At 48.0% G+C, this 24,847-nt stretch overlaps 1 protein-coding gene across 1 annotated transcript in view; it reads left to right on the top strand.

Annotated features, from left to right (window-relative positions):
- The window catches only part of LOC123491465 (mucin-2-like), a 50,259-nt gene that overhangs the window by 18,300 nt on the left and 7,112 nt on the right, over window positions 1–24,847 (top strand). Inside the window, exons 2-29 of the mRNA XM_045222253.1 lie at window positions 1,176–1,723; window positions 2,460–2,527; window positions 2,886–3,211; window positions 3,567–3,965; window positions 4,135–4,568; window positions 4,989–5,612; window positions 6,683–6,699; window positions 6,963–7,348; window positions 9,741–10,676; window positions 11,992–12,059; window positions 12,302–12,787; window positions 13,178–13,714; window positions 13,778–13,942; window positions 14,732–14,779; window positions 17,150–17,212; window positions 19,437–19,794; window positions 19,871–20,023; window positions 20,073–20,331; window positions 20,421–20,644; window positions 21,042–21,185; window positions 21,822–21,910; window positions 21,993–22,012; window positions 22,059–22,222; window positions 22,761–22,843; window positions 22,977–23,053; window positions 23,097–23,291; window positions 23,805–24,118; window positions 24,474–24,820. Of these exons, the coding sequence (XP_045078188.1) occupies window positions 1,176–1,723; window positions 2,460–2,527; window positions 2,886–3,211; window positions 3,567–3,965; window positions 4,135–4,568; window positions 4,989–5,612; window positions 6,683–6,699; window positions 6,963–7,348; window positions 9,741–10,676; window positions 11,992–12,059; window positions 12,302–12,787; window positions 13,178–13,714; window positions 13,778–13,942; window positions 14,732–14,779; window positions 17,150–17,212; window positions 19,437–19,794; window positions 19,871–20,023; window positions 20,073–20,331; window positions 20,421–20,644; window positions 21,042–21,185; window positions 21,822–21,910; window positions 21,993–22,012; window positions 22,059–22,222; window positions 22,761–22,843; window positions 22,977–23,053; window positions 23,097–23,291; window positions 23,805–24,118; window positions 24,474–24,820 (7,532 nt within the window). The remainder of the gene's footprint in view (window positions 1–1,175; window positions 1,724–2,459; window positions 2,528–2,885; window positions 3,212–3,566; window positions 3,966–4,134; window positions 4,569–4,988; window positions 5,613–6,682; window positions 6,700–6,962; window positions 7,349–9,740; window positions 10,677–11,991; window positions 12,060–12,301; window positions 12,788–13,177; window positions 13,715–13,777; window positions 13,943–14,731; window positions 14,780–17,149; window positions 17,213–19,436; window positions 19,795–19,870; window positions 20,024–20,072; window positions 20,332–20,420; window positions 20,645–21,041; window positions 21,186–21,821; window positions 21,911–21,992; window positions 22,013–22,058; window positions 22,223–22,760; window positions 22,844–22,976; window positions 23,054–23,096; window positions 23,292–23,804; window positions 24,119–24,473; window positions 24,821–24,847) is intronic.

Genomic DNA, 24,847 nt, shown 5'->3' with positions numbered 1-24,847 from the left:
ATATGGAGAGGGAGTACAAACCAACGACGCTAGACAGAGAGGAATTTGCTTAAGCAAAAGGCAGTTTATTAAACACAAAGATATCTTGTACTGTTAGTTTAACATGCATGGACCTAATCATATGTCACTCTAATAGTGTCAGCTGAGAAGGATGTTTAAACAGAGTTTACAGCATTACTTTATACAATGTAACATAAAGGGAGGGATTCTTCTCCTAGTCCCTCGATTGGTTCCAGAGGCGTAGGAGGCGGGTCTGCTCTGTCCAGAGTAGAAGCCCCATTGGTGCACGGCAGAGTCCTCTGCCCTTGGCACCCGACCAGTAGACAGGGGAGTGGAGTTTGAGTGTGCGTGCACAGTGAAATGTCTGTGTGTGTCCAGGGAACTCGTGAGGAGTTGAGAATGAGTGTGCGTGCAAATGAAATGTTTGTGGTCAAAGAAACTCGTGGGGAGTTGAGAATGAGTGTGCGTGAAAGTGAAATATTGGTGTGTGTCAAGGGAACTCGTGGGGAGTAACTGGTGGTTTATGGCCGGAGGTGGGGGTGTTGTCCTGTTATCGCACTCCTGCAAGACTAGGCCATCTGGTGACAAGATATGGTGTTCTCCTCTGTCCTTTGTTCTCTGACCTGGAACAGCATTTATTGAAAACAAGCTCCTAACCCAAATGGGTCTTGCACAACATTTTAGTCAGACCAATCTATAACATTTTATATTTACTACGACAAATTATATTTACTACGACAGCTGTAACACAACAAAATGTGGAAAAGTCAAGGGGTATGAACACTTTCTGAAGGCATTGTAGGTAATATTCTTAACAATCAATTATTCTTAATTTTAAAATGTTTAATAATTATTTATTTTCTGAAAAAAATAAGGAGTGTGGTTACAAATTATATTTATTTATAATGAAGATAAGAAGAAGATATAAAAAAAACTGCACCATCCTGATGAAGAGTAATCTTGGAAATATTGATATTGTGCTCAATAAACATATTAACCCTTCATCTCATAAACCACAGTGTTCTTATGTTGGATTATCCATGGAGTTTCGACCACAACCGCATCTTCCACAACTGCAGCTCCTACAACTGCAGATCTTATTATGACAACAACAACTGCAGCTCCTTCGACAACTGAAGCTCCTAGGACAACTGAAGCTCCTACGACAACTGCAGCTCCTACGACAACTGCAACTGCAGTACTTACTACAACAACCACAACTGTAGCTCCTATAACCACTACAACGGTAGCACCTACAACAACAACTGTAGCTCCTACGGCAACAAATGTAGCTCCTACTACCACTACAATTGCAGCGCCTACTACGATAACCACTGCAACTCCTACTACAACAACTGTAGCTCCTACGGACACTACAACAGTAGCACCTACAACGACAACTGAAGCTCTGCCGACAACAACTGCAGTTCCTACGACCACTACACCTGCAGTACCTACTACAATAAACACAACTACAGCTCCTACTACAACAACTGTAGGTCCTACCGACACCACACCTGCAGCACCGACTATGGCAACTACATCTGCTGCTCCTATGACAACCACATCTACAGCTCCTACTACAACATCGGTAGCTTCTACACCGACTACAACAGCTTTTGCTCCTACAACAAATACTGTAGCTCCTATGACCTCTACAACTGCAGCACCTACTACGACAACTGCAGCACCTACTACGACAGCTGCAGCACCTACGACAACTGCAGCTCCTACGACAACTGAAGCTCCTACGACAACTGAAGCTCCTACGACAGCTGAAGCTCCTACGACAACTGAAGCTCCTACGACAGCTGCAGCTCCTACGACAACTGCAGCTCCTTGGACAACTGCAGCTCCTACGACAACTGCAGCTCCTACGACAACTGAAGCTCCTACGACAGCTGCAGCTCCTACGACAACTGCAGCTCCTACCACAACAACTGTAGCTCCTACTACCACTACATCTGCAATACCTACTTTAACAACCACAACTACAGATCCCACTACAAAAACTGAAGCTCCTACGACAACAACAATAGCAGCCCCTACGACAACAACTGCAGCTCTTACTACAACAATTGTAGGTCCTTCGACTACTACAAAAGAAGAACCTACACTGACAACTGTATCTTCTTCGACAACTGCAGCTCCTACAACTGCAGCTCCTACGACAACAACTGTAGCTCCTATGACAACCACACCAGCAGTACCAACTACAATTACCACAAATACAGCTCTTACTACAACACCTACAGTTCTTACGGCCATTACAACTGCAGAACCTACTACGACAACCACTGTAGCTCCTACGGCAACAAATGTAGCTCCTACTACCAATACAATTGCAGCACCTACTACGATAACCACTGCAACTCCTACTACAACAACTGTAGCTCCTACGGACACTACAACAGTAGCACCTACAACGACAACTGAAGCTCCGCCAACAACAACTGCAGTTCCTACGACCACTACACCTGCAGTACCTACTACAACAAACACAACTACAGCTCCTACTACAACAACTGTAGGTCCTACGACCACCACACCTGCAGCATCGACTATGGCAACTACAACGGCTGCTCCTATGACAACAACATCTACAGCTCCTACTACAACATCGGTAGCTTCTACACCAACTACAACAGCTTTAGCTCCTACAACAAATACTGTAGCTCCTACGACCTCTACAACTGCAGCACCTACTACGACAACTGCAGCACCTACTACGACAGCTGCAGCACCTACGACAACTGCAGCTCCTACGACAACTGCAGCTCCTACGACAACTGAAGAACCTACGACAGCTGCAGCTCCTACGACAACTGAAGCTCCTACGACAGCTGCAGCTCCTACAACAACTGAAGCTCCTACGACAACTGAAGCTCCTACGACAACTGCAACTGCAGTACTTACTACAACAACCACAACTGTAGCTCCTATAACCACTACAACGGTAGCACCTACAAAAACAACTGTAGCTCCTACGGCAACAAATTTAGCTCCTACTACCACTACAATTGCAGCACCTACTACGATAACCACTGCAACTCCTACTACAACAACTGTAGCTCCTACGACCACCACACCTGCAGCATCGACTATGGCAACTACAACTGCTGCTCCTGTGACAACAACATCTACAGCTCCTACTACAACATCGGTAGCTCCTACACCAACTACAACAGCTTTAGCTCCTACAACAAATACTGTAGCTCCTACGACCTCTACAACTGCAGCACCTACTACGACAACTGCAGCACCTACTACGACAGCTGCAGCACCTACGGCAACTGCAGCTCCTACGACAACTGCAGCTCCTACGACAACTGAAGAACCTACGACAGCTGCAGCTCCTACGACAACTGAAGCTCCTACGACAGCTGCAGCTCCTACAACAACTGAAGCTCCTACGACATCTGAAGCTCCTACGACAACTGCAACTGCAGTACTGACTACAACAACCACAACTGTAGCTCCTATAACCACTACAACGGTAGCACCTACAACAACAACTGTAGCTCCTACGGCAACAAATGTAGCTCCTACTACCACTACAATTGCAGCAACTACTACGATAACCACTGCAACTCCTACTACAACAACTGTAGCTCCTACGGACACTACAACAGTAGCACCTACAATGACAACTGAAGCTCCGCCAACAACAACTGCAGTTCCTACGACCACTACACCTGCAGTACCTACTACAACAAACACAACTACAGCTCCTACTACAACAACTGTAGGTCCTACGACCACCACACCTGCAGCATCGACTATGGCAACTACAACTGCTGCTCCTGTGACAACAACATCTACAGCTCCTACTACAACATCGGTAGCTCCTACACCAACTACAACAGCTTTAGCTCCTACAACAAATACTGTAGCTCCTACGACCTCTACAACTGCAGCACCTACTACGACAACTGCAGCACCTACTACGACAGCTGCAGCACCTCACGACAACTGCAGCTCCTACGACAACTGCAGCTCCTACGACAACAGAAGAACCTACGACAGCTGCAGCTCCTACGACAACTGAAGCTCCTACGACAGCTGCAGCTCCTACAACAACTGAAGCTCCTACGACAACTGAAGCTCCTACGACAACTGCAACTGCAGTACTTACTACAACAACCACAACTGTAGCTCCTATAACCACTACAACGGTAGCACCTACAACAACAACTGTAGCTCCTACGGCAACAAATGTAGCTCCTACTACCACTACAATTGCAGCACCTACTACGATAACCACTGCAACTCCTACTACAACAACTGTAGCTCCTACGGACACTACAACAGTAGCACCTACAACGACAACTGAAGCTCCGCCGACAACAACTGCAGTTCCTACGACCACTACACCTGCAGTACCTACTACAATAAACACAACTACAGCTCCTACTACAACAACTGTAGGTCCTACCACCACCACACCTGCAGCACCGACTATGGCAACTACATCTGCTGCTCCTATGACAACCACATCTACAGCTCCTACTACAACATCGGTAGCTTCTACACCGACTACAACAGCTTTTGCTCCTACAACAAATACTGTAGCTCCTATGACCTCTACAACTGCAGCACCTACTACGACAACTGCAGCACCTACTACGACAGCTGCAGCACCTACGACAACTGAAGCTCCTACGACAGCTGCAGCTCCTACGACAACTGCAGCTCCTTGGACAACTGCAGCTCCTACGACAACTGCAGCTCCTACGACAACTGAAGCTCCTACGACAGCTGCAGCTCCTACGACAACTGCAGCTCCTACCACAACAACTGTAGCTCCTACTACCACTACATCTGCAATACCTACTTTAACAACCACAACTACAGATCCCACTACAAAAACTGAAGCTCCTACGACAACAACAATAGCAGCCCCTACGACAACAACTGCAGCTCTTACTACAACAATTGTAGGTCCTTCGACTACTACAAAAGAAGAACCTACACTGACAACTGTATCTTCTTCGACAACTGCAGCTCCTACAACTGCAGCTCCTACGACAACAACTGTAGCTCCTATGACAACCACACCAGCAGTACCAACTACAATTACCACAAATACAGCTCTTACTACAACACCTACAGTTCTTACGGCCATTACAACTGCAGAACCTACTACGACAACCACTGTAGCTCCTACGGCAACAAATGTAGCTCCTACTACCAATACAATTGCAGCACCTACTACGATAACCACTGCAACTCCTACTACAACAACTGTAGCTCCTACGGACACTACAACAGTAGCACCTACAACGACATCTGAAGCTCCGCCAACAACAACTGCAGTTCCTACGACCACTACACCTGCAGTACCTACTACAACAAACACAACTACAGCTCCTACTACAACAACTGTAGGTCCTACGACCACCACACCTGCAGCATCGACTATGGCAACTACAACTGCTGCTCCTATGACAACAACATCTACAGCTCCTACTACAACATCGGTAGCTTCTACACCAACTACAACAGCTTTAGCTCCTACAACAAATACTGTAGCTCCTACGACCTCTACAACTGCAGCACCTACTACGACAACTGCAGCACCTACTACGACAGCTGCAGCACCTACGACAACTGCAGCTCCTACGACAACTGCAGCTCCTACGACAACTGAAGAACCTACGACAGCTGCAGCTCCTACGACAACTGAAGCTCCTACGACAGCTGCAGCTCCTACAACAACTGAAGCTCCTACGACAACTGAAGCTCCTACGACAACTGCAACTGCAGTACTTACTACAACAACCACAACTGTAGCTCCTATAACCACTACAACGGTAGCACCTACAAAAACAACTGTAGCTCCTACGGCAACAAATTTAGCTCCTACTACCACTACAATTGCAGCACCTACTACGATAACCACTGCAACTCCTACTACAACAACTGTAGCTCCTACGACCACCACACCTGCAGCATCGACTATGGCAACTACAACTGCTGCTCCTATGACAACAACATCTACAGCTCCTACTACAACATCGGTAGCTCCTACACCAACTACAACAGCTTTAGCTCCTACAACAAATACTGTAGCTCCTACGACCTCTACAACTGCAGCACCTACTACGACAACTGCAGCACCTACTACGACAGCTGCAGCACCTTACGGCAACTGCAGCTCCTACGACAACTGCAGCTCCTACGACAACTGAAGAACCTACGACAGCTGCAGCTCCTACGACAACTGAAGCTCCTACGACAGCTGCAGCTCCTACAACAACTGAAGCTCCTACGACATCTGAAGCTCCTACGACAACTGCAACTGCAGTACTGACTACAACAACCACAACTGTAGCTCCTATAACCACTACAACGGTAGCACCTACAACAACAACTGTAGCTCCTACGGCAACAAATGTAGCTCCTACTACCACTACAATTGCAGCACCTACTACGATAACCACTGCAACTCCTACTACAACAACTGTAGCTCCTACGGACACTACAACAGTAGCACCTACAATGACAACTGAAGCTCCGCCAACAACAACTGCAGTTCCTACGACCACTACACCTGCAGTACCTACTACAACAAACACAACTACAGCTCCTACTACAACAACTGTAGGTCCTACGACCACCACACCTGCAGCATCGACTATGGCAACTACAACTGCTGCTCCTGTGACAACAACATCTACAGCTCCTACTACAACATCGGTAGCTCCTACACCAACTACAACAGCTTTAGCTCCTACAACAAATACTGTAGCTCCTACGACCTCTACAACTGCAGCACCTACTACGACAACTGCAGCACCTACTACGACAGCTGCAGCACCTCACGACAACTGCAGCTCCTACGACAACTGCAGCTCCTACGACAACTGAAGAACCTACGACAGCTGCAGCTCCTACGACAACTGAAGCTCCTACGACAGCTGCAGCTCCTACAACAACTGAAGCTCCTACGACAACTGAAGCTCCTACGACAACTGCAACTGCAGTACTTACTACAACAACCACAACTGTAGCTCCTATAACCACTACAACGGTAGCACCTACAAAAACAACTGTAGCTCCTACGGCAACAAATGTAGCTCCTACTACCACTACAATTGCAGCACCTACTACGATAACCACTGCAACTCCTACTACAACAACTGTAGCTCCTACGACCACCACACCTGCAGCATCGACTATGGCAACTACAACTGCTGCTCCTATGACAACATCTACAGCTCCTACTACAACATCGGTAGCTCCTACACCAACTACAACAGCTTTAGCTCCTACAACAAATACTGTAGCTCCTACGACCTCTACAACTGCAGCACCTACTACGACAGCTGCAGCACCTACGACAACTGCAGCTCCTACGACAACTGAAGCTCCTACGACAACTGAAGCTCCTACGACAGCTGCAGCTCCTACGACAACTGAAGCTCCTACGACAGCTGCAGCTCCTATGACAACTGCAGCTCCTACGACAACTGCAGCTCCTACGACAACTGCAGCTCCTACGACAACTGAAGCTCCTACGACAGCTGCAGCTCCTACAACAACTGAAGCTCCTACGACAACTGAAGCTCCTACGACAACTGCAACTGCAGTACTGACTACAACAACCACAACTGTAGCTCCTATAACCACTACAACGGTAGCACCTACAACAACAACTGTAGCTCCTACGGCAACAAATGTAGCTCCTACTACCACTACAATTGCAGCACCTACTACGATAACCACTGCAACTCCTACTACAACAACTGTAGCTCCTACGGACACTACAACAGTAGCACCTACAACGACAACTGAAGCTCCGCCAACAACAACTGCAGTTCCTACGACCACTACACCTGCAGTACCTACTACAACAAACACAACTACAGCTCCTACTACAACAACTGTAGGTCCTACGACCACCACACCTGCAGCATCGACTATGGCAACTACAACTGCTGCTCCTGTGACAACAACATCTACAGCTCCTACTACAACATCGGTAGCTCCTACACCAACTACAACAGCTTTAGCTCCTACAACAAATACTGTAGCTCCTACGACCTCTACAACTGCAGCACCTACTACGACAACTGCAGCACCTACTACGACAGCTGCAGCACCTACGACAACTGCAGCTCCTACGACAACTGCAGCTCCTACGACAACAGAAGAACCTACGACAGCTGCAGCTCCTACGACAACTGAAGCTCCTATGACAGCTGCAGCTCCTACAACAACTGAAGCTCCTACGACAACTGAAGCTCCTACGACAACTGCAACTGCAGTACTTACTACAACAACCACAACTGTAGCTCCTATAACCACTACAATGGTAGCACCTACAACAACAACTGTAGCTCCTACGGCAACAAATGTAGCTCCTACTACCAATACAATTGCAGCACCTACTACGATAACCACTGCAACTCCTACTACAACAACTGTAGCTCCTACGGACACTACAACAGTAGCACCTACAACGACAACTGAAGCTCCGCCAACAACAACTGCAGTTCCTACGACCACTACACCTGCAGTACCTACTACAACAAACACAACTACAGCTCCTACTACAACAACTGTAGGTCCTACGACCACCACACCTGCAGCATCGACTATGGCAACTACAACGGCTGCTCCTATGACAACAACATCTACAGCTCCTACTACAACATCGGTAGCTTCTACACCAACTACAACAGCTTTAGCTCCTACAACAAATACTGTAGCTCCTACGACCTCTACAACTGCAGCACCTACTACGACAACTGCAGCACCTACTACGACAGCTGCAGCACCTACGACAACTGCAGCTCCTACGACAACTGCAGCTCCTACGACAACTGAAGAACCTACGACAGCTGCAGCTCCTACGACAACTGAAGCTCCTACGACAGCTGCAGCTCCTACAACAACTGAAGCTCCTACGACAACTGAAGCTCCTACGACAACTGCAACTGCAGTACTTACTACAACAACCACAACTGTAGCTCCTATAACCACTACAACGGTAGCACCTACAAAAACAACTGTAGCTCCTACGGCAACAAATTTAGCTCCTACTACCACTACAGTTGCAGCACCTACTACGATAACCACTGCAACTCCTACTACAACAACTGTAGCTCCTACGACCACCACACCTGCAGCATCGACTATGGCAACTACAACTGCTGCTCCTATGACAACAACATCTACAGCTCCTACTACAACATCGGTAGCTCCTACACCAACTACAACAGCTTTAGCTCCTACAACAAATACTGTAGCTCCTACGACCTCTACAACTGCAGCACCTACTACGACAACTGCAGCACCTACTACGACAGCTGCAGCACCTACGGCAACTGCAGCTCCTACGACAACTGCAGCTCCTACGACAACTGAAGAACCTACGACAGCTGCAGCTCCTACGACAACTGAAGCTCCTACGACAGCTGCAGCTCCTACAACAACTGAAGCTCCTACGACATCTGAAGCTCCTACGACAACTGCAACTGCAGTACTGACTACAACAACCACAACTGTAGCTCCTATAACCACTACAACGGTAGCACCTACAACAACAACTGTAGCTCCTACGGCAACAAATGTAGCTCCTACTACCACTACAATTGCAGCAACTACTACGATAACCACTGCAACTCCTACTACAACAACTGTAGCTCCTACGGACACTACAACAGTAGCACCTACAATGACAACTGAAGCTCCGCCAACAACAACTGCAGTTCCTACGACCACTACACCTGCAGTACCTACTACAACAAACACAACTACAGCTCCTACTACAACAACTGTAGGTCCTACGACCACCACACCTGCAGCATCGACTATGGCAACTACAACTGCTGCTCCTGTGACAACAACATCTACAGCTCCTACTACAACATCGGTAGCTCCTACACCAACTACAACAGCTTTAGCTCCTACAACAAATACTGTAGCTCCTACGACCTCTACAACTGCAGCACCTACTACGACAACTGCAGCACCTACTACGACAGCTGCAGCACCTACGACAACTGCAGCTCCTACGACAACTGCAGCTCCTACGACAACAGAAGAACCTACGACAGCTGCAGCTCCTACGACAACTGAAGCTCCTACGACAGCTGCAGCTCCTACAACAACTGAAGCTCCTACGACAACTGAAGCTCCTACGACAACTGCAACTGCAGTACTTACTACAACAACCACAACTGTAGCTCCTATAACCACTACAACGGTAGCACCTACAACAACAACTGTAGCTCCTACGGCAACAAATGTAGCTCCTACTACCACTACAATTGCAGCACCTACTACGATAACCACTGCAACTCCTACTACAACAACTGTAGCTCCTACGGACACTACAACAGTAGCACCTACAACGACAACTGAAGCTCCGCTCGACAACAACTGCAGTTCCTACGACCACTACACCTGCAGTACCTACTACAATAAACACAACTACAGCTCCTACTACAACAACTGTAGGTCCTACCACCACCACACCTGCAGCACCGACTATGGCAACTACATCTGCTGCTCCTATGACAACCACATCTACAGCTCCTACTACAACATCGGTAGCTTCTACACCGACTACAACAGCTTTTGCTCCTACAACAAATACTGTAGCTCCTATGACCTCTACAACTGCAGCACCTACTACGACAACTGCAGCACCTACTACGACAGCTGCAGCACCTACGACAACTGAAGCTCCTACGACTGCTGCAGCTCCTACGACAACTGCAGCTCCTTGGACAACTGCAGCTCCTACGACAACTGCAGCTCCTACGACAACTGAAGCTCCTACGACAGCTGCAGCTCCTACGACAACTGCAGCTCCTACCACAACAACTGTAGCTCCTACTACCACTACATCTGCAATACCTACTTTAACAACCACAACTACAGATCCCACTACAAAAACTGAAGCTCCTACGACAACAACAATAGCAGCCCCTACGACAACAACTGCAGCTCTTACTACAACAATTGTAGGTCCTTCGACTACTACAAAAGAAGAACCTACACTGACAACTGTATCTTCTTCGACAACTGCAGCTCCTACAACTGCAGCTCCTACGACAACAACTGTAGCTCCTATGACAACCACACCAGCAGTACCAACTACAATTACCACAAATACAGCTCTTACTACAACACCTACAGTTCTTACGGCCATTACAACTGCAGAACCTACTACGACAACCACTGTAGCTCCTACGGCAACAAATGTAGCTCCTACTACCAATACAATTGCAGCACCTACTACGATAACCACTGCAACTCCTACTACAACAACTGTAGCTCCTACGGACACTACAACAGTAGCACCTACAACGACATCTGAAGCTCCGCCAACAACAACTGCAGTTCCTACGACCACTACACCTGCAGTACCTACTACAACAAACACAACTACAGCTCCTACTACAACAACTGTAGGTCCTACGACCACCACACCTGCAGCATCGACTATGGCAACTACAACTGCTGCTCCTATGACAACAACATCTACAGCTCCTACTACAACATCGGTAGCTTCTACACCAACTACAACAGCTTTAGCTCCTACAACAAATACTGTAGCTCCTACGACCTCTACAACTGCAGCACCTACTACGACAACTGCAGCACCTACTACGACAGCTGCAGCACCTACGACAACTGCAGCTCCTACGACAACTGCAGCTCCTACGACAACTGAAGAACCTACGACAGCTGCAGCTCCTACGACAACTGAAGCTCCTACGACAGCTGCAGCTCCTACAACAACTGAAGCTCCTACGACAACTGAAGCTCCTACGACAACTGCAACTGCAGTACTTACTACAACAACCATAACTGTAGCTCCTATAACCACTACAACGGTAGCACCTACAAAAACAACTGTAGCTCCTACGGCAACAAATTTAGCTCCTACTACCACTACAATTGCAGCACCTACTACGATAACCACTGCAACTCCTACTACAACAACTGTAGCTCCCACGACCACCACACCTGCAGCATCGACTATGGCAACTACAACTGCTGCTCCTATGACAACAACATCTACAGCTCCTACTACAACATCGGTAGCTCCTACACCAACTACAACAGCTTTAGCTCCTACAACAAAATACTGTAGCTCCTACGACCTCTACAACTGCAGCACCTACTACGACAACTGCAGCACCTACTACGACAGCTGCAGCACCTACGGCAACTGCAGCTCCTACGACAACTGCAGCTCCTACGACAACTGAAGAACCTACGACAGCTGCAGCTCCTCACGACAACTGAAGCTCCTACGACAGCTGCAGCTCCTACAACAACTGAAGCTCCTACGACATCTGAAGCTCCTACGACAACTGCAACTGCAGTACTGACTACAACAACCACAACTGTAGCTCCTATAACCACTACAACGGTAGCACCTACAACAACAACTGTAGCTCCTACGGCAACAAATGTAGCTCCTACTACCACTACAATTGCAGCACCTACTACGATAACCACTGCAACTCCTACTACAACAACTGTAGCTCCTACGGACACTACAACAGTAGCACCTACAATGACAACTGAAGCTCCGCCAACAACAACTGCAGTTCCTACGACCACTACACCTGCAGTACCTACTACAACAAACACAACTACAGCTCCTACTACAACAACTGTAGGTCCTACGACCACCACACCTGCAGCATCGACTATGGCAACTACAACTGCTGCTCCTGTGACAACAACATCTACAGCTCCTACTACAACATCGGTAGCTCCTACACCAACTACAACAGCTTTAGCTCCTACAACAAATACTGTAGCTCCTACGACCTCTACAACTGCAGCACCTACTACGACAACTGCAGCACCTACTACGACAGCTGCAGCACCTACGACAACTGCAGCTCCTACGACAACTGCAGCTCCTACGACAACTGAAGAACCTACGACAGCTGCAGCTCCTATGACAACTGAAGCTCCTACGACAGCTGCAGCTCCTACAACAACTGAAGCTCCTACGACAACTGAAGCTCCTACGACAACTGCAACTGCAGTACTTACTACAACAACCACAACTGTAGCTCCTATAACCACTACAACGGTAGCACCTACAAAAACAACTGTAGCTCCTACGGCAACAAATGTAGCTCCTACTACCACTACAATTGCAGCACCTACTACGATAACCACTGCAACTCCTACTACAACAACTGTAGCTCCTACGGACACTACAACAGTAGCACCTACAACGACAACTGAAGCTCCGCCGACAACAACTGCAGTTCCTACGACCACTACACCTGCAGTACCTACTACAATAAACACAACTACAGCTCCTACTACAACAACTGTAGGTCCTACCACCACCACACCTGCAGCACTGACTATGGCAACTACATCTGCTGCTCCTATGACAACCACATCTACAGCTCCTACTACAACATCGGTAGCTTCTACACCGACTACAACAGCTTTTGCTCCTACAACAAATACTGTAGCTCCTATGACCTCTACAACTGCAGCACCTACTACGACAACTGCAGCACCTACTACGACAGCTGCAGCACCTACGACAACTGCAGCTCTTACGACAACTGAAGCTCCTACGACAACTGAAGCTCCTACGACAGCTGCAGCTCCTACGACAACTGAAGCTCCTACGACAGCTGCAGCTCCTACGACAACTGCAGCTCCTACGACAACTGCAGCTCCTACAACAACTGCAGCTCCTACGACAACTGAAGCTCCTACGACAGCTGCAGCTCCTACGACAACTGAAGCTCCTACAACAACTGAAGCTCCTAAGACAACTGCAGCTCCTACGACAACAACTGTAGCTCCTACTACCACTACATCTGCAATACCTACTTTAACAACCACAACTACAGATCCCACTACAAAAACTGAAGCTCCTACGACAACAACAATAGCAGCCCCTACGACAACAACTGCAGCTCTTACTACAACAATTGTAGGTCCTTCGACTACTACAAAAGAAGAAACTACACTGACAACTGTATCTTCTTCGACAACTGCAGCTCCTACAACTGCAGCTCCTACGACAACAACTGTAGCTCCTATGACAACCACACCAGCAGTACCAACTACAATTACCACAAATACAGCTCTTACTACAACACCTACAGTTCTTACGGCCATTACAACTGCAGAACCTACTACGACAACCACTGTAGCTCCTACGGCAACAAATGTAGCTCCTACTACCACTACAATTGCAGCACCTACTACGATAACCACTGCAACTCCTACTACAACAACTGGAGCTCCTACGGACACTACAACAGTAGCACCTACAACGACAACTGAAGCTCCGCCAACAACAACTGCAGTTCCTACGACCACTACACCTGCAGTACCTACTACAACAAACACAACTACAGCTCCTACTACAACAACTGAAGGTCCTACGACCACTACACCTGCAGTACCTACTACAACAAACACAATTACAGCTCCTACTACAACAACTGTAGGTCCTACGACCACCACACCTGCAGCATCGACTATGGCAACTACAACTGCTGCTCCTATGACAACAACATCTACAGCTCCTACTACAACATTGGTAGCTCCTACACCAACTACAACAGCTTTAGCTCCTACAACAAATACTGTAGCTCCTACGACCTCTACAACTGCAGCACCTACTACGACAACTGCAGCACCTACTACGACAGCTGCAGCACCTACGACAACTGCAGCTCCTACGACAACTGCAGCTCCTACGACAACTGAAGAACCTACGACAGCTGCAGCTCCTACGACAACTGAAGCTCCTACGACAGCTGCAGCTCCTACAACAACTGAAGCTCCTACGACAACTGAAGCTCCTACGACAACTGCAACTGCAGTACTGTCTACAACAACCACAACTGTAGCTCCTATAACCACTACAACGGTAGCACCTACAACAACAACTGTAGCTCCTACGGCAACAAATGTAGCTCCTACTACCACTACAATTGCAGCACCTACTACGATAACCACTGCAACTCCTACTACAACAACTGTAGCTCCTACGGACACTACAACAGTAGCACCTACAACGACAACTGAAGCTCCGCCCACAACAACTGCAGTTCCTACGACCACTACACCTGCAGTACCTACTACAACAAACACAACTACAGCTCCTACTACAACAACTGTAGGTCCTACGACCACCACACCTGCAGCATCGACTATGGCAACTACAACTGCTGATCCTATGACAACAACATCTACAGCTCCTACTACAACATCGGTAGCTCCTACACCAACTACAACAGCTTTAGCTCCTACAACAAATACTGTAGCTCCTACGACCTCTACAACTGCAGCACCTACTACGACAACTGCAGCACCTACTACGACAGCTGCAGCACCTACGACAACTGCAGCTCCTACGACAACTGCAGCTCCTACGACAACTGAAGAACCTACGACAGCTGCAGCTCCTACGACAACTGAAGCTCCTACGACAGCTGCAGCTCCTACAACAACTGAAGCTCCTACGACAACTGAAGCTCCTACGACAACTGCAACTGCAGTACTGTCTACAACAACCACAACTGTAGCTCCTATAACCACTACAACGGTAGCACCTACAACAACAACTGTAGCTCCTACGGCAACAAATGTAGCTCCTACTACCACTACAATTGCAGCACCTACTACGATAACCACTGCAACTCCTACTTCAACAACTGTAGCTCCTACGGACACTACAACAGTAGCACCTACAACGACAACTGAAGCTCCGCCGACAACAACTGCAGTTCCTACGACCACTACACCTGCAGTACCTACTACAATAAACACAACTACAGCTCCTACTACAACAACTGTAGGTCCTACCACCACCACACCTGCAGCACCGACTATGGCAACTACATCTGCTGCTCCTATGACAACCACATCTACAGCTCCTACTACAACATCGGTAGCTTCTACACCGACTACAACAGCTTTTGCTCCTACAACAAATACTGTAGCTCCTATGACCTCTACAACTGCAGCACCTACTACGACAACTGCAGCACCTACTACGACAGCTGCAGCACCTACGACAACTGCAGCTCCTACGACAACTGAAGCTCCTACGACAACTGAAGCTCCTACGACAGCTGCAGCTCCTACGACAACTGAAGCTCCTACGACAGCTGCAGCTCCTACGACAACTGCAGCTCCTACGACAACTGCATCTCCTACGACAACTGCAGCTCCTACGACAACTGAAGCTCCTACGACAACTGAAGCTCCTACGACAACTGAAGCTCCTACAACAACTGAAGCTCCTAAGACAACTGCAGCTCCTACGACAACAACTGTAGCTCCTACTACCACTACATCTGCAATACCTACTTTAACAACCACAACTACAGATCCCACTACAAAAACTGAAGCTCCTACGACAACAACAATAGCAGCCCCTACGACAACAACTGCAGCTCTTACTACAACAATTGTAGGTCCTTCGACTACTACAAAAGAAGAACCTACACTGACAACTGTATCTTCTTCGACAACTGCAGCTCCTACAACTGCAGCTCATACGACAACAACTGTAGCTCCTATGACAACCACACCAGCAGTACCAACTACAATTACCACAAATACAGCTCTTACTACAACACCTACAGTTCTTACGGCCATTACAACTGCAGAACCTACTACGACAACCACTGTAGCTCCTACGGCAACAAATGTAGCTCCTACTACCACTACAATTGCAGCACCTACTACGATAACCACTGCAACTCCTACTACAACAACTGTAGCTCCTACGGACACTACAACAGTAGCACCTACAACGACAACTGAAGCTCCGCCAACAACAACTGCAGTTCCTACGACCACTACACCTGCAGTACCTACTACAACAAACACAACTACAGCTCCTACTACAACAACTGTAGGTCCTACGACCACCACACCTGCAGCATCGACTATGGCAACTACAACTGCTGCTCCTATGACAACAACATCTACAGCTCCTACTACAACATCGGTAGCTCCTACACCAACTACAACAGCTTTAGCTCCTACAACAAATACTGTAGCTCCTACGACCTCTACAACTGCAGCACCTACTACGACAACTGCAGCACCTACTACGACAGCTGCAGCACCTACGACAACTGCAGCTCCTATGACAACTGCAGCTCCTACGACAACTGAAGAACCTACGACAGCTGCAGCTCCTACGACAACTGAAGCTCCTACGACAACTGCAACTGCAGTACTGTCTACAACAACCACAACTGTAGCTCCTATAACCACTACAACGGTAGCACCTACAACAACAACTGTAGCTCCTACGGCAACAAATGTAGCTCCTACTACCACTACAATTGCAGCACCTACTACGATAACCCCTGCAACTCCTACTACAACAACTGTAGCTCCTACGGACACTACAACAGTAGCACCTACAACGACAACTGAAGCTCCGCCGACAACAACTGCAGTTCCTACGACCACTACACCTGCAGTACCTACTACAACAAACACAACTACAGCTCCTACTACAACAACTGTAGGTCCTACGACCACCACACCTGCATCATCGACTATGGCAACTACAACTGCTGCTCCTATGACAACAACATCTACAGCTCCTACTACAACATCGGTAGCTCCTACACCAACTACAACAGCTTTAGCTCCTACAACAAATACTGTAGCTCCTACGACCTCTACAACTGCAGCACCTACTACGACAACTGCAGCACCTACTACGACAGCTGCAGCACCTACGACAACTGCAGCTCCTACGACAACTGCAGCTCCTACGACAACTGAAGAACCTACGACAGCTGCAGCTCCTACGACAACTGAAGCTCCTACGACAACTGCAACTGCAGTACTGTCTACAACAACCACAACTGTAGCTCCTATAACCACTACAACGGTAGCACCTACAACAACAACTGTAGCTCCCTACGGCAACAAATGTAGCTCCTACTACCACTACAATTGCAGCACCTACTACGATAACCCCTGCAACTCCTACTACAACAACTGTGGCTCCTACGGACACTACAACAGTAGCACCTACAACGACAACTGAAGCTCCGCCGACAACAACTGCAGTTCCTACGACCACTACACCTGCAGTACCTACTACAATAAACACAACTACAGCTCCTACTACAACAACTGTAGGTCCTACCACCACCACACCTGCAGCACCGACTATGGCAACTACATCTGCTGCTCCTATGACAACCACATCTACAGCTCCTACTACAACATCGGTAGCTTCTACACCGACTACAACAGCTTTTGCTCCTACAACAAATACTGTAGCTCCTATGACCTCTACAACTGCAGCACCTACTACGACAACTGCAGCACCTACTACGACAGCTGCAGCACCTACGACAACTGCAGCTCCTACGACAACTGAAACTCCTACGACAACTGAAGCTCCTACGACAGCTGCAGCTCCTACGACAACTGCAGCTCATACAACAACTGCAGCTCCTACGACAACTGCAGCTCCTACGACAACTGAAGCTCCTACGACAGCTGCAGCTCCTACGACAACTGAAGCTCCTACAACAACTGAAGCTCCTAAGACAACTGCAGCTCCTACGACAACAACTGTAGCTCCTACTACCACTACATCTGCAATACCTACTTTAACAACCACAACTACAGATCCCACTACAAAAACTGAAGCTCCTACGACAACAACAATAGCAGCCCCTACGACAACAACTGCAGCTCTTACTACAACAATTGTAGGTCCTTCGACTACTACAAAAGAAGAACCTACACTGACAACTGTATCTTCTTCGACAACTGCAGCTCCTACAACTGCAGCTCCTACGACAACAACTGTAGCTCCTATGACAACCACACCAGCAGTACCAACTACAATTACCACAAATACAGCTCTTACTACAAAACCTACAGTTATTACGGCCATTACAACTGCAGAACCTACTACGACAACCACTGTAGCTCCTACGGCAACAAATGTAGCTCCTACTACCACTACAATTGCAGCACCTACTACGATAACCACTGCAACTCCTACTACAACAACTGTAGCTCCTACGGACACTACAACAGTAGCACCTACAACGACAACTGAAGCTCCGCCAACAACAACTGCAGTTCCTACGACCACTACACCTGCAGTACCTACTACAACAAACACAACTACAGCTCCTACTACAACAACTGTAGGTCCTACGACCACCACACCTGCAGCATCGACTATGACAACTACAACTGCTGCTCCTATGACAACAACATCTACAGCTCCTACTACAACATCGGTAGCTCCTACACCAACTACAACAGCTTTAGCTCCTACAACAAATACTGTAGCTCCTACGACCTCTACAACTGCAGCACCTACTACGACAACTGCAGCACCTACTACGACAGCTGCAGCACCTACGACAACTGCAGCTCCTACGACAACTGCAGCTCCTACGACAACTGAAGAACCTACGACAGCTGCAGCTCCTACGACAACTGAAGCTCCTACGACAACTGCAACTGCAGTACTGTCTACAACAACCACAACTGTAGCTCCTATAACCACTACAACGGTAGCACCTACAACAACAACTGTAGCTCCTACGGCAACAAATGTAGCTCCTACTACCACTACAATTGCAGCACCTACTACGATAACCCCTGCAACTCCTACTACAACAACTGTAGCTCCTACGGACACTACAACAGTAGCACCTACAACGACAACTGAAGCTCCGACGACAACAACTGCAGTTCCTACGACCACTACACCTGCAGTACCTACTACAACAAACACAACTACAGCTCCTACTACAACAACTGTAGGTCCCTACGACCACCACACCTGCAGCATCGACTATGGCAACAACAACTGCTGCTCCTATGACAACAACATCTACAGCTCCTACTACAACATCGGTAGCTCCTACACCAACTACAACAGCTTTAGCTCCTACAACAAATACTGTAGCTCCTACGACCTCTACAACTGCAGCACCTACTACGACAACTGCAGCACCTACTACGACAGCTGCAGCACCTCACGACAACTGCAGCTCCTACGACAACTGCAGCTCCTACGACAACTGAAGAACCTACGACAGCTGCAGCTCCTACGACAACTGAAGCTCCTACGACAACTGCAACTGCAGTACTGTCTACAACAACCACAACTGTAGCTCCTATAACCACTACAACGGTAGCACCTACAACAACAACTGTAGCTCCTACGGCAACAAATGTAGCTCCTACTACCAATACAATTGCAGCACCTACTACGATAACCCCTGCAACTCCTACTACAACAACTGTAGCTCCTACGGACACTACAACAGTAGCACCTACAACGACAACTGAAGCTCCGCCGACAACAACTGCAGTTCCTACGACCACTACACCTGCAGTACCTACTACAATAAACACAACTACAGCTCCTACTACAACAACTGTAGGTCCTACCACCACCACACCTGCAGCACCGACTATGGCAACTACATCTGCTGCTCCTATGACAACCACATCTACAGCTCCTACTACAACATCGGTAGCTTCTACACCGACTACAACAGCTTTTGCTCCTACAACAAATACTGTAGCTCCTATGACCTCTACAACTGCAGCACCTACTACGACAACTGCAGCACCTACTACGACAGCTGCAGCACCTACGACAACTGCAGCTCTTACGACAACTGAAGCTCCTACGACAACTGAAGCTCCTACGACAGCTGCAGCTCCTACGACAACTGAAGCTCCTACGACAGCTGCAGCTCCTACGACAACTGCAGCTCATACAACAACTGCAGCTCCTACGACAACTGCAGCTCCTACGACAACTGAAGCTCCTACGACAGCTGCAGCTCCTACGACAACTGAAGCTCCTACAACAACTGAAGCTCCTAAGACAACTGCAGCTCCTACGACAACAACTGTAGCTCCTACTACCACTACATCTGCAATACCTACTTTAACAACCACAACTACAGATCCCACTACAAAAACTGAAGCTCCTACGACAACAACAATAGCAGCCCCTACGACAACAACTGCAGCTCTTACTACAACAATTGTAGGTCCTTCGACTACTACAAAAGAAGAACCTACACTGACAACTGTATCTTCTTCGACAACTGCAGCTCCTACAACTGCAGCTCCTACGACAACAACTGTAGCTCCTATGACAACCACACCAGCAGTACCAACTACAATTACCACAAATACAGCTCTTACTACAACACCTACAGTTCTTACGGCCATTACAACTGCAGAACCTACTACGACAACCACTGTAGCTCCTACGGCAACAAATGTAGCTCCTACTACCACTACAATTGCAGCACCTACTACGATAACCACTGCAACTCCTACTACAACAACTGTAGCTCCTACGGACACTACAACAGTAGCACCTACAACGACAACTGAAGCTCCGCCAACAACAACTGCAGTTCCTACGACCACTACACCTGCAGTACCTACTACAACAAACACAACTACAGCTCCTACTACAACAACTGTAGGTCCTACGACCACCACACCTGCAGCATCGACTAAGGCAACTACAACTGCTGCTCCTATGACAACAACATCTACAGCTCCTACTACAACATCGGTAGCTCCTACACCAACTACAACAGCTTTAGCTCCTACAACAAATACTGTAGCTCCTACGACCTCTACAACTGCAGCACCTACTACGACAACTGCAGCACCTACTACGACAGCTGCAGCACCTACGACAACTGCAGCTCCTACGACAACTGCAGCTCCTACGACAACTGAAGCTCCTACGACAGCTGCAGCTCCTACAACAACTGAAGCTCCTACGACAATTGAAGCTCCTACGACAACAGCAACTGCAGTACTGTCTACAACAACCACTACTGTAGCTCCTATAACCACTACAACGGTAGCACCTACAACAACAACTGTAGCTCCTACGGCAACAAATGTAGCTCCTACTACCACTACAATTGCAGCACCTACTACGATAACCACTGCAACTCCTACTACAACAACTGTAGCTCCTACGGACACTACAACAGTAGCACCTACAACGACAACTGAAGCTCCGCCAACAACAACTGCAGTTCCTACGACCACTACACCTGCAGTACCTACTACAACAAACACAACTACAGCTCCTACTACAACAACTGTAGGTCCTACGACCACCACACCTGCAGCATCGACTATGACAACTACAACTGCTGCTCCTATGACAACAACATCTACAGCTCCTACTACAACATCGGTAGCTCCTACACCAACTACAACAGCTTTAGCTCTTACAACAAATACTGTAGCTCCTACGACCTCTACAACTGCAGCACCTACTACGACAACTGCAGCACCTACTACGACAGCTGCAGCACCTACGACAACTGCAGCTCCTACGACAACTGCAGCTCCTACGACAACTGAAGAACGTACGACAGCTGCAGCTCCTACGACAACTGAAGCTCCTACGACAGCTGCAGCTCCTACAACAACTGAAGCTCCTACGACAACTGAAGCTCCTACGACAACTGCAACTGCAGTACTTACTACAACAACCACAACTGTAGCTCCTATAACCACTACAACGGTAGCACCTACAACAACAACTGTAGCTCCTACGGCAACAAATGTAGCTCCTACTACCACTACAATTGCAGCACCTACTACGATAACCACTGCATCTCCTACTACAACAACTGTAGCTCCTACGGACACTACAACAGTAGCACCTACAACGACAACTGAAGCTCCGCCGACAACAACTGCAGTTCCTACGACCACTACACCTGCAGTACCTACTACAATAAACACAACTACAGCTCCTACTACAACAACTGTAGGTCCTACCACCACCACACCTGCAGCACCGACTATGGCAACTACATCTGCTGCTCCTATGACAACCACATCTACAGCTCCTACTACAACATCGGTAGCTTCTACACCGACTACAACAGCTTTTGCTCCTACAACAAATACTGTAGCTCCTATGACCTCTACAACTGCAGCACCTACTACGACAACTGCAGCACCTACTACGAAAGCTGCAGCACCTACGACATCTGCAGCTCCTACGACAACTGAAGCTCCTACGACAACTGAAGCTCCTACGACAACTGCAACTGCAGTACTGTCTACAACAACCACAACTGTAGCTCCTATAACCACTACATCGGTAGCTTCTACACCGACTACAACAGCTTTTGCTCCTACAACAAATTCTGTAGCTCCTATGACCTCTACAACTGCAGCACCTACTACGACAACTGCAGCACCTACTACGAAAGCTGCAGCACCTACGACAACTGCAGCTCTTACGACAAGTGAAGCTCCTACGACAGCTGCAGCTCCTACGACAACTGCAGCTCCTACGACAACTGCAGCTCCTACGACAACTGAAGCTCCTACGACAGCTGCAGCTCCTACGACAACTGATTCTCCTACAACAACTGAAGCTCCTAAGACAACTGCAGCTCCTACGACATCAACTGTAGCTCCTACTACCACTACATCTGCAATACCTACTTTAACAACCACAACTACAGATCCCACTACAAAAACTGAAGCTCCTACGACAACAACAATAGCAGCCCCTACGACAACAACTGCAGCTCTTACTACAACAATTGTAGGTCCTTCGACTACTACAAAAGAAGAACCTACACTGACAACTGTATCTTCTTCGACAACTGCAGCTCCTACAACTGCAGCTCCTACGACAACTGCAGCTCCTACGACAACTGAAGAACCTACGACAGCTGCAGCTCCTACAACAACTGAAGCTCCTACGACAGCTGCAGCTCCTACAACAACTGAAGCTCCTACGACAACTGAAGCTCCTACGACAACTGCAACTGCAGTACTTACTACAACAACCACAACTGTAGCTCCTATAACCACTACAACGGTAGCACCTACAACAACAACTGTAGCTCCTACCGCAACAAATGTAGCTCCTACTACCACTACAATTGCAGCACCTACTACGATAACCACTGCAACTCCTACCACTACACCTGCAGTACCTACTACAATAAACACAACTACAGCTCCTACAACAAATACTGTAGCTTCTATGACCTCTACAACTGCAGTACCTACTACGACAACTGCAGCACCTACTACGACAGCTGCAGCACCTACGACAACTGCAGCTCCTACGACAACTGAAGCTCCTACGACAACTGAAGCTCCTACGACAGCTGCAGCTCCTACGACAACTGAAGCTCATATGACAGCTGCAGCTCCTACGACAACTGCAGCTCCTACGACAACTGCAGCTCCTACGATAACTGCAGCTCCTACGACAACTGAAGCTCCTACGACAGCTGCAGCTCCTACGACAACTGAAGCTCCTACAACAACTGAAGCTCCTAAGACAACTGCAGCTCCTACGATAACATCTGTAGCTCCTACTACCACTACACCTGCAGTACCTACTACAACAAACACAACTACAGCTCCTACTACAACAACTGTAGGTCCTACGACCACCACACCTGCAGCATCGACTATGGCAACTACAACTGCTGCTCCTGTGACAACAACATCTACAGCTCCTACTACAACATCGGTAGCTCCTACACCAACTACAACAGCTTTAGCTCCTACAACAAATACTGTAGCTCCTACGACCTCTACAACTGCAGCACCTACTACGACAACTGCAGCACCTACTACAACAGCTGCAGCACCTACGACAACTGCAGCTCCTACGACAACTGCAGCTCCTACGACAACTGCAGCTCCTACGACAACTGAAGCCCCTACGACAGCTGCAGCACCTACGACAACTGAAGCTCCTACGACAACTGAAGCTAATACGACAACTGAAGCTCCTACGACAGCTGCAGCTCCTACAACAACTGAAGCTCCTATG

This window comes from Coregonus clupeaformis, chromosome 8, assembly GCF_020615455.1.
Source record: "Coregonus clupeaformis isolate EN_2021a chromosome 8, ASM2061545v1, whole genome shotgun sequence".
In the NCBI taxonomy this organism is placed as follows: Eukaryota; Metazoa; Chordata; class Actinopteri; order Salmoniformes; family Salmonidae; genus Coregonus; species Coregonus clupeaformis.
The sequence above is the reverse complement of the archived record's forward strand: the minus strand, read 5'-3'. Positions and strand labels throughout refer to the sequence as shown.